Source organism: Choloepus didactylus, chromosome 21 (assembly GCF_015220235.1).
Source record: "Choloepus didactylus isolate mChoDid1 chromosome 21, mChoDid1.pri, whole genome shotgun sequence".
NCBI classification, from domain to species: Eukaryota; Metazoa; Chordata; class Mammalia; order Pilosa; family Megalonychidae; genus Choloepus; species Choloepus didactylus.
The window spans coordinates 38068858-38085878 of NC_051327.1; the positions used below are offsets into that span (position 1 = coordinate 38068858).

Below are 17021 nucleotides of genomic sequence, written 5' to 3' on the forward strand. Positions count from 1 at the left end.
TGGTTAGGTTTGGAAAAGAACCTAACCTTTTTACCCTCTAGAGTTAAATTCTGAAATAATTAAGACTTATGTCCAAATCTGAGATTTACTTCAAAGTAAACTGGGGACTGGTAGAGAAGGTATTTAGAAGAAACAAGACTGGCTGTGCCGTGGGGACTGGGTGATGGGTGCTTAGAGGTTCACTATACTGTTTAGTCCACATTGCTGAATGTTTTAAAATGTCCATAATCAAAAGTTTAATAAAGTCTGTATTCTCTGGAAAACTAGTCAAGGTTAACCAAGAGTAGATTTACGTCTTAGGAGATGATCTGATGAGACTGTCTGATTTGTGGGCCAAAAGGGTGAGATAGAGTCTCACTTTACTTTTCAAGTATTGTACCTCGTATGTATTTAAACAGAAAAATAAAATGTGGTTTGAAAATAGGGAAATAAACGAAGCTTCAAGAGAGCAGGGAATTTTGCCTTTTTTGTTTATTGCTGTATCCCCAGCTCTAGATCATTGCCTGGCATTCAGTGCATGCCTTCGGAATGGGGGAGGAGGAGTGGATGCCTTGTTAGAGCAAGCACTCTAGCCCCTACCTGGCTAGGAGGGGATTGGCAGATGTTGTGGTTAATAGAGAGTAAATGCTTGAGTTTTACCTGATGCAGTGTTTAGTTCCATGTGGATTTTAATGCATCTTATGCTCTGGTTGTGAACAGCCAATTTTCGAAGAATTAAAATCTGATGATAAAAAAAAAAACAAAAAAAACCTCAGGATCTTGGGAAACCTCAGGGTGTCCGTCAAATCATCAGTTTTCATTGCCCCGGATGTGCATGGAGTGGTGTGTAATGGAGATTTCTCCATGTTGGGAGAGTGAACAAACAAGGTCTGACCAGGATAATTCTGTTGACATGTCCTCAAATGATTCTGGTTTGTGGCTCGGAGTCTTTGGAGACACGTTTTCAAACTGAGTTTTGACTTGATGATGGGCCTCCCCTTCCCCAAAGCCACATCCAAAGCCACATCACTGGTTATAATTACATTTGCTTAATCATCTTTCTTAAAAGTAAAGGGATATTGAAAAACAAATCTTCTCTGTCAGAAGCTGACTTTGTTACTGTTATTTTTTCTGCACCCCACCCCCTGCCTCCAAATGGGAAAGCAGAAAGAGGTTATAGAAAGGAATAAAAAAGCACTTAAACCATCTGTTTAGGTTATTCATGGTATCTGGGGGGTTGATTTTACTTTAGCTTATTTTTATTAAATATAACATAGAGAAGTGTTCAGCTGGGATGCCTGTGGCTTTATAACGTCTTTTAAGATGCCCGTATTATTATTATGGACCCTCATCATGGGAAATGACTCCTGGGTTGTTTTCTAGGCAGGCACATGGCTTATATGGCCCTATCTTCTCTTATTCAGTTTTCTTTTTTTAGCTAAATTTGTTTTGTTTTAATTTATATACAGTAAAATTCCCTTTTTTTTGAAGGTTTATAGTTCTCTGAATTTTAAAACATGCACAGATCAGTGGAATATCATGGCCACAATCAGGATACAGAACAATTTCATCGACCGCCCCAAATCCTCATGTGCTGCCTTTTTGTAGTTAAACCTTCTTCTTGCCCCAACTTCTGGCTACCACTGATCTGTCCTCCACCCCTATAGTTTTGCCTCTTCTCGAGTGAACTCATGCAGTCTGTGATTTCACACACACGAAATCATACAGTTTGTGATCTTTACAGACTGACTTCTTTCCCCTAGCACAATGCTTTTGAGATTCTTCTACTCCTTTTTGTGGCTGAGTAGTGTTCCATTATGTAGGTGTAGCACAGTTTCTTTAACCATTCACTCCTTGAAGGACCGTCTGTTTCCAGTTTTGGGCAATTAAGAATAATGCTGCTATAGATCATTCATGTACGGATTTTTGTATGGACAATAAGTTTTCATTTCTTCAGGAAAAATGTCCGGGAGTGAGATTGCTGGGTCATATGATAAATGTATGTTTAACTAAATAAGAAACTGCTAAACTATGTTCCAGGGAATGCTTTGGCATTCCCAGCAGCAATTTATGAGAGTTGTAGTTGCTCCATGTTCTCCCCATCAATTTGTAATTTCACTTTTTTTTATTTTTAAATTTAGCCATTTTAATATGTATGTGGTGGGTATGTCACTGTGGTTTAATTTGTATTTCCCTAATGACTAATGAGGTTGAGCATCTTGTCATGTACTACTTATATCTTTATATCTTCTTTATATCTTCTTTGGTCTGTTCAAATCTTTTGCCCATTTAAAAAAAAATTGGGTTGCTTGGTTTTTCATTGTTAAGATCTGAGATACAAACGTGAAGTATCGCTCCTATGTCAATGGACAGTTGAGTTGTTTCCATCTTTTGGCTACTGTAAATAATGCTGCTATGATCATCAGTGTAGAAATATCTGTTTGAGTTCCTGCCTTCAATCCTTTTGGGTATATACCTAGGAGTGGAATTTCAGAATCACATGATATTTCTATGTTTAACTTTTTGGGGAACTGCCAAACTATTTTTCACCAGTAGCTGCTCCATTTTACAGTCTCACCAACAGTGTATGAGAGTTCCAGTTGCTCCAAATTCTTGTCAATACTTGTTATTTTCTGCTTTTTTTTTTCCATAATAGTCATGCTTGTGGGTGTGAAGTACTTTCTCGTCATGCTTTTATTTGCATTTCTCTGCTGTCTAATGATGTTGTGCATCTTTTCATGTACTCTTTTAATTTTTACTGGCTGGAAAGTATTTGATTTTATTAATCATGTTGTCATCAAACTCTAACCCTGGACATTTAGTGGCAATTAGTTTCTCATGTACTTTTTGTTTTTGCTTTACGGGACTTCCCTCTTCTCTGCCTTTTCTGCTCCCTGGTGTTATTTTGTGGCAGTGCCAACCCACCTCTGCCCCTGGAGGTAGGTGCTGACTCCTGCAGAGTCCTAGCCAGGTTTGGTCTTTCCTGGTCCCCTTGCCTCTCACCTGTTTAGACTGACAGGCAGTGTGGCTCATGCTGGGGTTGAAGCCCTTGCTAGTTTAATCTCAGCCATGATTCCTATCTCCCTGTCACACATATTAAGAGAGTTTCTGAGGCTTTTTATTGTTAAGATGCATTTATTTCATGTATTCCACTGTCTCATGAGTTATCAAATATAAAAAGCATTTTTATTTGATAATCATACCAGAGACCTGTGTCATTATAAGAATGTGTGATGAGGGGCAAGATGACAGTGTAGGGAGGTGGGGGATTTAGTTCATCCTCTAGGGCAGCTAGTAAATAACCAGGAACTGTCTGGAACAGCTGTTTTGGGGACTTTCATGACCAGACACACATTGTACACCAGTCTGGAATGAGGGCAAGGGCCAAGATTGTTAAATCACAACCCAAAACCGTAAGTAAATTCCTCCATGCCGGGAGGCTGATGCCTCTCCCCCACTGGCACAGCAGGCTGACTCCGCTCTCTCCCTGGTGGGAAACAGAAACCATGTCTACTGGGAGCAGCAGAAGGAGAGCTCATCAGAACTCCAATTGCGGAGTTGATTAACAGATTCATACTGCTGAATACCAGCTCTGAGTACAGATAAAGCTACAACTCAAACAAGAAACCTGGAGATCTATATTAGCCCTGACGACAGTGGGGAGGAGGCAGTGCTGACCAGAAAACAAAGGAAAAAAAAACACAAAAAAAAACACAGACAAAAAAAAAAAAAGAGGATTTTAGGAGTTTACTGAGCTCAGAATACTGGATAAGGGCTGTGCACCAAGGAAGGGGGCACATAGAGCCAGGTATCAATTCCAGCTCATGATTGTTGAACCTGGTGGGTCTAGGGACTGACTCTGGGAACAGGTTTTTTTTTTTTTCCTTCTCTGTCTCTTTCTCTCTCTCTGTCTTTTTTTATTTTTTTTTTGGCAGCTCGTTAAAGAATGGAGCAGGCATTCTCAATTTTAAGCCCTGCCCTAGTCATGGGTGGAGTGAAGGAATGATTGAGGGACAAAGTAATCTAGTGAAGGAGATAGTTGCTTAAAGGGCATATCTCCCCCAAGATAAGGGGGCTGGGCAGCATCGTGGGCAAGTGGCAGCTCTTAGAGAATTTAGACCCCCCAGGGGCTGGGATACCAGCAGCAGTTTCAACCAACAAAAAGCAAAGCCCAGCCTCTGTCTCAAACATGCAACAGTTTCAACCAGAAAAAACTGAGCCCATCCTGGCTCAAATGTGCTCCCGGCAGGGGCAGAAGTGGAGCTGCTTGAGAGTCCTGTAACTTTTCCAGCCTGCAGGGAACAGAGGGCTGAAGAGTGGCTCTTCCACACTCTCTCCCAAGAAAAAAACACACAGACAGTGACTGTTTTTATTTAGAGAAATAACAAGAGCTGGAATTGGGAAACAGTTTAAGCCTACCTTCAGCCTCTCTCTCAACCGTGCCCCTGGCAGGGATGGGTCTGCTGAGAATTAAAGGCAAGTACCACTTTACACTGGTGGGGAGCTGTAGGCTGAAAAAAGTGCCATTTGCTGGGCAGGACAGGAAAAGCACAGAATAAAAAGACTTCACAGGAAAGACAGTCTCCCTGCTAGGTTTCACCCTCAGGGAACCTTGATACTAATTATACCCTCTTCATGAGTACTGGGCCTATCTCATCTGGGAAAACCTGATTGGGATCCGTCCTATCTGGGGAAACCCTCCTTCCAGAGACAGACCTCCAGGTAAAAGATGCTAGAGGTAACGAAAGGAGTGTTAAAAACATACAAAGGTGCAAAACAAACAGCTATTAACATTCCCTGAGGAGGAAGAGGGAAGAGAGAGCTTTTTCCTGGGGATGAAACAACCATACACACAAAAAAGGGCAATCTCAAAAACTTCCTTATAGGCAGGGCAAGAATCGAAAAAATAAGAGCTGAAAAATTCTGATCAAGCATAAGCTACACTAAAAGTCTAGAATAAGTTGAACTGAACACCAAAGAACAGAGAGAGAACAAAGCAAAACAATAAGAGGCCCTAGGCAAAAAAGAGAAAATTACCTACAAAATAAACTAACCAAGAAAGTCAGATGCCTGGACACCAGCAAAAAATTATGAGTTATACTAGGAAGCACAAAGATTTGGCCCAGTCAGGGGAACAAACTAATACTTCAAATGAGATACGGGAGTTGAAACAACTAATTAAAGATGTTCAAACAAATCTAAATCAAATCAATGAGCTGAAGAAAAATGTGGCAAAAGAGAAGAAGAGCTCTAAAGCTTGCAAAAACAAATGGCGGAACTTACAGGAATAAAAGGCACAACAGAAGAGATGAAAAACATAATGGAGACATACAACAGCAGATTTGAAGAGGCAGAAGGAAGGATTAATGAACTAGAGAACTAGCGAACTAGGACATCTGAAATCCTACACACAAAAGAACAGACAGGGAAAATAATGGAAAAATATGAGCAGTTTTTTTTTTTTTAATCTTCATTTTATTGAGATATATTCAGATACCACACAGTCATACAAAACAAATCGTACATTCGATTGTTCACAGTACCATTACATAGTTGTACATTCATCACCTAAATCAATCCCTGACACCTTCATTAGCACACACACAAAAATAACAAGAATAATAATTAAAGTGAAAAAGAGCAATTGAAGTAAAAAAGAACACTGGGTACCTTTGTCTGTTTGTTTGTTTCCTTCCCCTATTTTTCTACTCATCCATCCATAAACTAGACAAAGTGGAGTGTGATCCTTATGGCTTTCCCAATCCCATTGTCACCCCTCATAAGCTACATTTTTATACAATTGTCTTTGAGATTCATGGGTTCTAGGTTGTAGTTTGATAGTTTCAGGTATCCACCACCAGCTACCCCAATTCTTTAGAACCTAAAAAGGGTTGTCTAAATTGTGCGTAAGAGTGCCCACCAGAGTGACCTCTCGGCTCCTTTTGGAATCTCTCTGCCACTGAAGCTTATTTCATTTCCTTTCACATCCCCATTTTGGTCAAGAAGATGTTCTCCGTCCCACGATGCCAGGTCTACATTCCTCCCCGGGAGTCATATTCCACGTTGCCAGGGAGATTCACTCCCCTGGGTGTCTGATCCCACGTAGGGGGGAGGGCAGTGATTTCACCTTTCAAGTTGGCTTAGGTAGAGAGAGAGGGCCACATCTGAGCAACAAAGAGGCATTCGGGAGGAGGCTCTTAGGCACAATTATAGGGAGGCCTAGCCTCTCCTTTGCAGCAGCCGTCTTCCCAAGGGTAAATCCTGTGGTAGAGGGCTCAGACCATCAAACCACCAGCCCCCTATGTCTGTGGTCATGTTAGCAACCATCGAGGTGGGGTAGGCCAATACCCCTGTATTCTCCACAGGCTCCTCAAGGGGGCACTACATCTTTTTTTCCTGTTTTTTTTTTTAAACTTTTTTTTTAAATCAACTGTATGAAAAAAAAAAAAAAAAAAAACAACATACACTAAAAGAACATTTCAAAGAGACCATAATAACGGTGTAAGAAAAAGACAACTAACCTAAGATAACTGCTTTACTTCCAACATGTTCCTACTTTACCCCAAGAAAGTTACCTAATATAGCAACATTTCTGTGAACTTGTTCCTACTATATCCATCAGAAATTAACAGACTGTAGTCATTCCTGGGCATCCCCAGAACGTTAAATAGCTTATCTGTTCTTCTTGGATTATTGTTCCCCCTTCCTTAATTGCTCTCTATTGCTAGTTCCCCTACATTCTACATTATAAACCATTTGTTTTACATTTTTCAAAGTTCACATTAGTGGTAGCATATAATATTTCTCTTTTTGTGCCTGGCTTATTTCGCTCAGCATTATGTCTTCAAGGTTCATCCATGTTGTCATATGTTTCATGAGATCGTTCCTTCTTACTGCCATGTAGTATTCCATCGTGTGTATATGCCACATGTTCTTTATCCACTCATCTGTTGAAGGACATTTGGGATGTTTCCATCTCTTGGCAATTGTGAATAATGCTGCTATGAACATTGGCGTGCAGATATCTGTTTGTGTCACTGCTTTCCGATCTTCCGGGTATATACCGAGAAGTGCAATTGCTGGATCGAATGGCAACTCTATATCTAGTTTTCTAAGGAACTGCCAGACTGACTTCCAGAGTGGCTGAACCATTATACAGTCCCACCAACAATGAATAAGAGTTCCAATTTCTCCACATCCCCTCCAGCATTTGTAGTTTCCTGTTTGTTTAACGGCAGCCATTCTAACCGGTGTTAGATGGTATCTCATTGTGGTCTTAATTTGCATCTCTCTAATAGCTAGTGAAGCTGAACATTTTTTCATGTGTTTCTTGGCCATTTGTATTTCCTCTTCAGAGAACTGTCTTTTCATATCTTTTGCCCATTTTATAATTGGGCTGTCTGTACTATTGTCATTGAGTTGTAGGATTTCTTTATATATGCAAGATATCAGTCTTTTGTCAGATACATGGTTTCCAAAAATTTTTTCCCATTGAGTTGGCTGCCTCTTTACCTTTTTGAGAAATTCCTTTGAGGTACAGAAACTTCTAAGCTTGAGGAGTTCCCATTTATCTATTTTTTCTTTTGTTGCTTGTGCTTTAGGTGTAAAGTCTAGGAAGTGTCCGCCTAATACAAGGTCTTGAAGATGTTTTCCTACATTATCTGCTAGGAGTTTTATGGTACTTTCTTTTATATTGAGAACTTTGGTCCATTTTGAGTTAATTTTTGTGTAGGGTGTGAGGTAGGGGTCCTCTTTCATTCTTTTGGATATGGATATCCAGCTCTCCCAGCCCCATTTGTTGAAAAGACCATTATGACCCAGTTCAGTGACTTTGGGGGCCTTATCAAAGATCAGTTGGCCATAGATCTGGGGGTTTATCTCTGAATTCTCAATCCAATTCCATTGATCTATATGTCTATCTTTGTGCCAGTACCATGCTGTTTTGACAACTGTGGCTTTATAATAAGCTTCAAAGTCAGGGAGTGTAAGTCCTCCCACTTTGTTTTTCTTTTTTAGAGTGTCTTTAGCAATTCGAGGCATCTTCCCTTTCCAAATAAATTTGATAACTAGCTTTTCCAAGTCTGCAAAGTAGGTTGTTGGAATTTTGATTGGGATTGCATTGAATCTGTAGATGAGTTTGGGTAGAACTGACATCTTAATGACATTTAGCCTTTCTGTCCATGAACATGGAATATTTTTCCATCTTTTAAGGTCCCCTTCTATTTCTTTTAGTAGAGTTATGTAGTTTTCTTTGTATAGGTCTTTTACATCTTTGGTTGAGTTTATTCCTAGGTACTTGATTTTTTTAGTTGCTATTGAAAATGGTAGCTTTTTCCTGAGTGTCTCTTCAGTTTGTTCATTTCTAGCATATAGAAACATTACTGACTTATGTGCATTAATCTTGTATCCCGCTACTTTGCTAAATTTGTTTATTAGCTCTAGTAGCTGTATCGTCGATTTCTCAGGGTTTTCCAGATATAAGATCATATCATCTGCAAACAATGACAGATTCACTTCTTCTTTTCCAATTTGGATGCCTTTTATTTCTTTGTCTTGCCGGATTGCCCTGGCTAGCACTTCCAGTACAACGTTGAATAACAGTGATGACAGCAGCCATCCTTGTCTTGTTCCTTCTTACAGGGAAGGCTTTCAGTCTCTCACCATTGAGTACTATGCTGGCTGTGGGTTTTTCATATATGCTCTTTATCATATTGAGGAAGTTTCCTTCAATTCCTACCTTTTGAAGTGTTTTTATCAAAAACGGATGTTGGATTTTGTCAAATGCTTTTCCAGCATCTATTGAGATGATCATTTAATTTTTCCCTTTTGATTTGTTAATGTGTTGTAATACATTGATTGATTTTCTTATGTTGAACCATCCTTGCATGCCTAGAATGAACCGCACTTGGTCCTGGTGTATGATTTTTTTAATGTGTCTTTGGATTCAATTTGCAAGTATTTTGTTGAGGATTTTTGCATCTATATTCATTAGGGAGATTGGCCGGTAGTTTTCCTTTTTTGTAGCATCTTTGCCTGGTTTTGGTATTAGATTGGTGTTAGCTTCATAAAATGAGTTAGGTAGTGTTCCATTTTCTTCAATGTTTTGAAAGAGTTTGAGTAAGATTGGTGTCAGTTCTTTCTGGAAAGTTTGGTAGAATTCCCCTGTGAAGCCATCTGGCCCTGGGCATTGATTTGTGGGAAGCTTTTTGATGACTGATTGGATCTCTTTGGTTGTGATGGGTTGGTTGAAGTCTTCTATTTCTTCTCTGGTTAGTCTAGGTTGTTCATATGTTTCCAGGAAATTGTCTATTTCCTCTACATTATCCAGTCTGTTGCCATACAGTTGTTCATAGTATCCTCTTATAATTTTTTTAATTTCTTCAGGATCTGCAGTTATGTCACCCTTTTCATTCATTATTTTGTTTATATGTGTCTTCTGTCTTTTTGATTTTGTCAGTCTAGCTAGGGGCTTGTCAATCTTGTTGATCTTCTCAAAGAACCAACTTTTGGTGATATCTGTCCTCTGTATCGTTTTTTTGTTCTCTATGTCATTTCTTACTGCTTTAATCCTTGTTATTTCTTTTCTTCTACTTGGTTTAGGATTGTTTTGCTGTTCATTTTCTACCTTCTTTAGTTGATCCATTAGTTCTTTGATTTTGGCTCTGTCTTCCTTTTTAATATATGCGTTTAGTGCTATAAACTTCCCCCTCAGTATTGCTTTTGCTGCATCCCATAGGTTTTGGTATGTTGTGTTCTCATTTTCATTTGTCTCTATATATTTAGCAATTTCTCTTGCTATTTCTTCTTTAACCCACTGATTGTTTAGAAGTGTGTTGTTTAACCTCCAGGTTTTTGTTAATTTTCGAAGTCTCTGATGGTTATTGACTTCTATTCTATTGACTGTTGTGGTCAGAGAATGTGCTTTAAATAATTTCAATCTTTTTAAATTTATTGAGGCTTGTTTTATGTCCCAGCATATGATCTATTCTGGAGAAAGTCCCATGAGCACTAGAGAAGTATGTGTATCCTGGTGATTTGGGATGTAATGTTCTATATATGCCTGTTATATCTAATTCATTTATCAGATTGTTTAGGTTTTCAGTTTCCTTATTGGTCTTCTGTCTGGTTGATCTATCTGTAGGAGAGAGTGATGTGTTGAAGTCTCCCACAATTATTATGGAAACATCAATTGCTTCCTTTAATTTTGCCAGTGTTTGTCTCATGTATTTTGTGGCACCTTGATTGGGTGCATAAACATTTATGATTGTTATTTCTTCTTGTTGAATTGCCCCTTTTATTAGTATGTAGTGGCCTTCTTTGTCTCTCAAAACATCCCTGCTTTAAAGTCTGTTTTATCTGAGATTAATATTGCTATACCTGCTTTCTTTTGGCTGTAGCTGGCATGAAATATTTTTTTCCATCCTTTCACTTTCAATTTCTTTGTGTCCCTGTGTCTAAGATGAGTCTCTTGTATGCAACATATTGATGGTTCGTTTTTTTTAATCCATTCTGCAAATCTATATTGTTTAATTGGGGAGTTTAATCCATTTACATTCAATGTTATAACCGTGAAGGCATTTCTTGAATCAGCCATCTTATCCTTTGGTTTATGTTTGTCATATATATTTTTCCCCTCTCTCTATTAATATCCTTTAATGTACTCATACCGAGTCTCTTTAGTACTGAACCTTTCTCCAAGTCTCTCTGTCCTTTCTTTGTTTCTCTGTTTGTAGGGCTCCCTTTAGTATCTCCAGTAGGGCAGGTCTCTTTTTAGCAAATTCTCTCAGCATTTGTTTGTGTGTGAAAAATTTAATCTCCCCCTCAAATTTTAAGGAGAGCTTTGCTGGATAAAGTATTCTTGGTTGGAAATTTTTCTCACTCAGAATTTTAAATTTATCATGCCACTGCCTTCTGTCCTCCATGGTGGCCGCTGAGTAGTCACTACTTAGTCTTATGCTGTTTCCTTTGTATGTGGTGACTTGCTTTTCTCTTGCTGCTTTCAGAACTTGCTCCTTCTCTTCTGTCTTTGACAGTGTGATCAGAATATGTCTCGGAGTGGGTTTATTTGGATTTATTCTATTTGGAGTTTGCTGGGCATTTGTGATTTGTGTAATTATGGTGTTTAGAACATTTGGGAAGTTTTCCCCAACAATTTCTTTGAGTACTCTTCCTAGACCTTTACCCTTTTCTTCCCCTTGTGGAACACCAGTGAATCTTATATTTGGACATTTTATATTATCTATCATATCCCTGAGGTCCATTTCGTTTTTTTCGATTTTTTTCCCCATTCTTTCTTTTGTGCTTTTATTTTCCATTCTGTCATCTTCCAGGTCACTGATTCATTGTTCAACTTCCACTAGTCTTGTTCTATGAGTATCCAGAATCTTTTTAATTTGGTCAGCAGTTTCTTTAATTTCCGTAAGATCATCCATTTTTTTATTTAGTCTTGCAATGTCTTCTTTATGCTCTTCTAGGGTCTTCTTGATATCCTTTGTATCCCTTACTATGGTCTCATTGTTCGTTCTTATTTCTTTTATTAGTTGCTCTAGGTACTGTGTCTCTTCTGGTCTTTTGATTTGGGTGCTTGGGCTTGGGTTATCCATATCATCTATTTTTTTCACATGCTTTATAATTTTCTGTTGTTTTTGGTCTCTTGGCATTTGCTTAACTTGATAGAGTTCTTTTAGGATTTGTAGACCAATTGAAGTCCTTATCTCTATTTTATCAGATCTACAGCTTCGTGGAGTACACTTTCTCTAACTAACCAGCAGGTGGTGTCCATGAGCCACATGTTCTCCCCAAGCCAGTCCTCCCCTTCTTTGCCTTTGTGGTGAGCAGGGGAGTGAGTCTTGTGAGGTCCAATTGGTGTACGAAGCTTGCGTGTGTAGTTGGTGTTGCCCGCCCTGTATATGGGGCGTGTGTCTGGGCGGTCAGGGAGTGGGGGTGGCTCTAACAATCAAATCTCCCTGGTGATCCTGGGGTTTTAAAGCTGGTGCAGTAGTCTAATCCTTCAGTTCAGTCCTGCCACAGTTTGTCTCTGCCACTGACCCACAAGTCCTTGGTATTGGTGTATGGCTCCTGAGACTTGGGAATGGGTGCTTCTTCCAGGCCTTGCCCCCCCTGGTCCTCTGTTGAGGGATGACTGTGCTATGTCACAGGTGAGTGCAGTCCCCCCAGGGCGGTTCTGGGCTGCTGGGCTGTGTAGGGAGGCTCCCTGTCTGGTGAAATTATGGCTGAATGGGGCTTTGTTAATTCACACTGCTCCACCTTCCCAACTCCGTGGCAACCAGCTGAGGGTGCAGGGAAGGCTAACGTCCACGCCCAGTTTTGTTGTGTGTGCCTGTTATTTGAAGCACTTCCGTCACACTGGGTTGTCTGGGACAGCTCTGGGCTATGGGGCTGGTGATGGGCAGGAGTGTTTCCTGTCCACCAGGATGATGGCTGTGAGCAGACACCCCCCCTTTTCTTGGGAAGTTGTGGTGTTTAGTGAATTTTCTCAGCCACTGGATTATTGCCTTTTGTCTCAGAGCTCTCTTAGTTCTGCTCTTGTCTTGACCTGCCCTAATTGCAAGTCTTTGAGGCTTTCTGTATTGGGCTTCTTAGAGTAATTGTTTTAGAAATAGAAAAAAAAAAAAAAAAAAAAGAAGCCCTTCTGGCAGATCTAATGAGTTACTGAAATGCTAAGAGTCTAAGCAATTAGGGCCATTAAGGAAAGATCCAGGGGGCAGAGAGATCAGTTTTTCTTCGGGATTTGCATATGAGCCTCAGGGCCTGAGCTCTGCCCTTCCCCTTTCTATGTTCACCAGAACTCCAAAAATCCTCCGCTTTTATTTTGGGGTTTTTCTTGCTGTTTTTTTGCTATGCCTGTCTCCTCTCTGCTGGGCTGGCTGCTCTCAGATTCTCTGGTGTCTGGTCTCAGTCTATCTATGGTTGGAGTTTGGATCAGTAGAATGAGTTTCCGATAAGGGCTGCCAGTGCAGTTCTCCCTCCTCCTTCCCAGAGCTGACAGCCCCTCCTCCCACGGGACTGAGTCTGGCAGGGAGAGGTGCAGGTCCCCTGGCCGCGAAAACTTACAGATTTCGCTGATCTCTGCAGTTCGACGTGTTCATGAGTGTTGTATGAAGTGTGCCCAAAGTCATATTGCTCTGTGGTGTCCATTCCACACAGTTCCTGGCTTTCTACCTACTTTCCTGGAGGAGTAACTAAAACATACAGCTCATGAATCCGCCATCTTGCTCTGCCTCCTTTTCTTTACATAAACTCCCCCTACTTCAGGTCTGAGTTCACCTGTTTTAAAATATATTTTCTAACATTCTTGTATCTGCAGAGAAAATGAGGTGCTCAAAGTCCAGCTGAAGAAATATGTAGGAGCTGTCCAGATGCTGAAAAGAGAAGGTCAAACAGCTGAAGGTGAGGGGGGAGTCTGAGTCCATGTGGGGAGGGTGCTGAGGTTTTCCATTTCTGTAATCCCTGTGCCTGGCACATTTTAGGCACTCAACATGTGATGAGTGAATGTGCAAATAAATTAGAAAAATGGTGCTGGTCTATAGTCCAGAAAATTAATTATATGGAAAACCACACTGTGTATTTTTCCTGATTGCAATGCTACTATTGTAAGACTCACTTGCTAGAATATTAGCAGCAGTTGTATCAAGTTGTATACTTAGAAAATTTTATGTCTATAATTTTGAGTCACTTTCACGATGGTGAATCATGTAGCATGACTGTGATTATTTGCTAAGTCATATCAGGTTGAGGATGCAAGCAGCAGAACACCAGAATGGTACAGAATCATAGCTCTGGACTTAGGCTGACCAGGTTCCAACTCTGGCTCTGGATAAGTTTCTAATCTTTCTATTCTCTCTGTACCTCCTTTTTCTCGTCTGTAAAATGGGGCTAGTTGATAGTACCTACCTGATTAGGCAATCCATTTAGACGTCTGAGCATAATGTCCACAACAGAATACTGAATACACTTTATCTGTTATTGTTGTTGACATTATTAGTCACAAATTACAAGTAGATAGAAAAATGATCACTTGACGAAGATCTCAGTAAAACCATGTTGGTCCCATATGCTTCTCTCTGCACTTTGGCTTCAGTTCAACCATCAAGAATCTTACATCAGCCTGAAGAAAGGACCTTTAACTGTTACTAAAGTGCCTTGAAGCTCTCAGCCAGCTGACCTAACAAGATATTTTTAAGCAAAGATGAGCTCTTGTAATGTGGACATTTTAATAAAGGGGTGGATGTTCTGTATACCCTGGTCTTTCGAGTCACCCAGACCTAAATTTGAATGCAGACTCACCCATCATCATGTAACTTCTTCGCATTATTTTTCCTTCTGTAAGAGGAAACGGCATACCCATGTCATGACGTCATTGAGGAGATTTACCAAAACAGTGAATGCAAAGCTTCCAGTGTGGCTCCTGGCATATATCAGATGCTCAGTACATGGTAGTTTTCTGTGTGCTGGAAGGAGACAGGACTAGAATGTGGATATACCTCACATAGTATTATCATAAAGACTTGAATTGTCCTTGAAGCTTTTATATTTCTTCTGGTCTCAGTTTGATCAGAATGAACATGCTGATGATGGTTTCTTCATAACATGTCTTGCTTTATTCCTGATTGGTTTGTCACTGTAATCAGTCTGGGAGTTATCAGTGCCTCATAGCTTACTCTTTTCATATAGGTGTTGTTATTATGGCCCTGAAACTATTGCATTATGCTGAATTATGTATATGTTGGTCTTTCTACTTGCTTACTTCTTCTCGGCTTTGTTTTTCTAGTACCTGACTTTTGTAGTCATTCAATTTAGATGTTTTGAATGAACATTATGTATCTAGCCCTTTATTCTGTTCAAATAAGTTCAAGTCTACTCTCATTTCATTCAGTAGCTCTGTGATGAGTAGATAGTTTCTCTCTTTTTAAAAAATGAGTTATTGCCCCTATGCACCCCAGAGTACTTTGGGCTAAAAATGAAAAAGTATTTCCAAAGTCCCCTTGAGGGACTGGGGGGGGGGAAATGTAGAAATATTAAACTTCCTCACCTGGGAAATTCCTGATACTCCCATAGGTATTAGGAAATCCCAATTTAGTAAGTTAAGCCCTCGATCTTGGGGCTTGCCTTTTGGAAACTTTTTCCTGCAAAGGAGAAGCTAAGCCTACTTACAATTATACCTAAGAGTCATCGCCAGAGCACCTCTTTTTTTGCTCAGATGTGGACTCTTTCTCTGCCAAATAAGCTCAGTACTCTACCCTTTGCATGGGACATGACTCCCAGGGGTGTAAGTGTCCCTGGCAATGAGAGACAGGACTCCCAGGGATGAGCCTGGCCCTGGCATTGTGGAATAGAGAATGCCTTCTTGACCAAAAGGGGGAGAAGAAATGAAACAAAATAAAGTTTCATTGGCTGAGAAGTCTCAAATAGAGTTGAGAGGTCCATATGGAGGTTATTCTTATGCATTATATAGATATTCCTTTTTAGTTTCTAAGGTATTAGAATAGATTCAGATTGTTCAACCTGAATCAGTTGAATGGTAATCCAGTAAATTTGATTCTTGATAATTGTATGAGTATATAGCTTTTATCGTGTGACCGTGTGATAGTGAAAACCTGGTGACTGACACTCCCTTTAACCAGTGTATGGGCAGATGAGTAATAAAATAATGACGAAAATATATAAATAATAGGCGGGATTAGGGGTATGGGATGGCTTAGGTGTTCTTTTTTTCTTTTCTTTTTTTTTTTTTGAGTAATGAAAATGCTTCAAATTGATTGTGGAAATGAATGCCCAACTGTATGATGATACTGCGTGCCATTGATTGTATACTTTGGATGGATTATATGGTGTGTGAGTATATCTCAATAAAATGGCATTAAAAATGAGTTATCGGGAGAACCTAAGATAGTGGCTAGGTGAGACAGGGCAAAAAAAAAACCACCTTGATGAAAGATACTAGATAAAAGCCAGAAAGTGACCCAGAACACCAGTTCCAGCGATGCACCAGCTGAACAAAGTCTGCTGAATCCACAGGGAGTGTGCATTTGGTGAAACCGGGAGTCTGCATTCTGAAATGAGTGAGTGAGCCGGCTGAAAGTCCGGTGGCCATACTGCGGTGTGGGGAAACCACAGGTTGGCATTTGGGGACAGACTAGTTCTTTTTAAAAAAAAACAAAAAAAAAACCCACCTGGGAGCGACTGCAGATACGGCAGTGAGAACCACACAGTGAAGCATGGCAGGGGCGGGCTGTTGCCATTGCCTCGGTATCTGGCGTGGAGGATAGCCCTTCCCACACCCGCTGCTGATTGTCTCCTGACCAGGGGGACAGAGGGGAGCCAAAAGGAGAAAGAAACCGTGCCCCTTGCAGCCATCTCCCCGGCGGGCTGGAGACATTTCTGCCCAGGGATGGAGCTGTAGCCCAGAGCCATGCCAAGAGAGTTTCCCACAGCATCGTGCACACGCCACAATGTCGGCCATGGACAGTGGCCTTTAGTGCACCCACAGCTAATTGTCCCAGAGCTGGGAAGGCGAAGGTGTGCGAAAAGGGGGAAATTAACGTGCCCCATTCAGTCATCTTTAAAGCGGGCTGGGAACGCCCCTGCACGGCCCAGTGGCCCAGGGCTTCCCTGGAGGCTGGTGTGTACTTGTGACGTGGCACAGCCTTCCCTCAGCAGAGGTCCTGGAAGAGCACGGCTGGGAATGGGGACCCGCTTGGAAATCCTAGGAACCCTACGCCAATACCAAGGACTTGTGGGTCAGCGGCAGAGACAATCTGTGGCAAGACTGAAATGAAGGCTTAGACTCTTGAAACAGCCTCAAATCTCTGGGAACACCTGGGAGGTTTGATTATTAAAGCTGCCCTGTCTCCCTAACCACCCAGACACATGCCCTTATTCAGGTTGGACAGCACCAAGAGCACACCCAAACTTAGTGCACCAATTGAACCCCACAAGAATCAGATCCCCACACTCCACAAAGACAAAGTTGGGGAGAACTGACTTGAGGGGAATAGGTGACTCACAGATGCCATCTGCTG

At 40.7% G+C, this 17021-nt stretch overlaps 1 protein-coding gene across 3 annotated transcripts in view; it reads left to right on the forward strand.

Moving 5' to 3' along the window:
* SNX29 (sorting nexin 29) overlaps positions 1-17021 on the forward strand; it is a 582670-nt gene that overhangs the window by 205924 nt on the left and 359725 nt on the right. For 2 of the 3 annotated variants that reach the window (XM_037814025.1, XM_037814026.1), the window contains exon 14: positions 13307-13389. The exons of the other annotated variant lie outside the window; for it this stretch is intronic. In XM_037814025.1, the coding sequence (XP_037669953.1) occupies positions 13307-13389 (83 nt within the window). The remainder of the gene's footprint in view (positions 1-13306; positions 13390-17021) is intronic. 3 annotated transcript variants of the gene reach the window in all.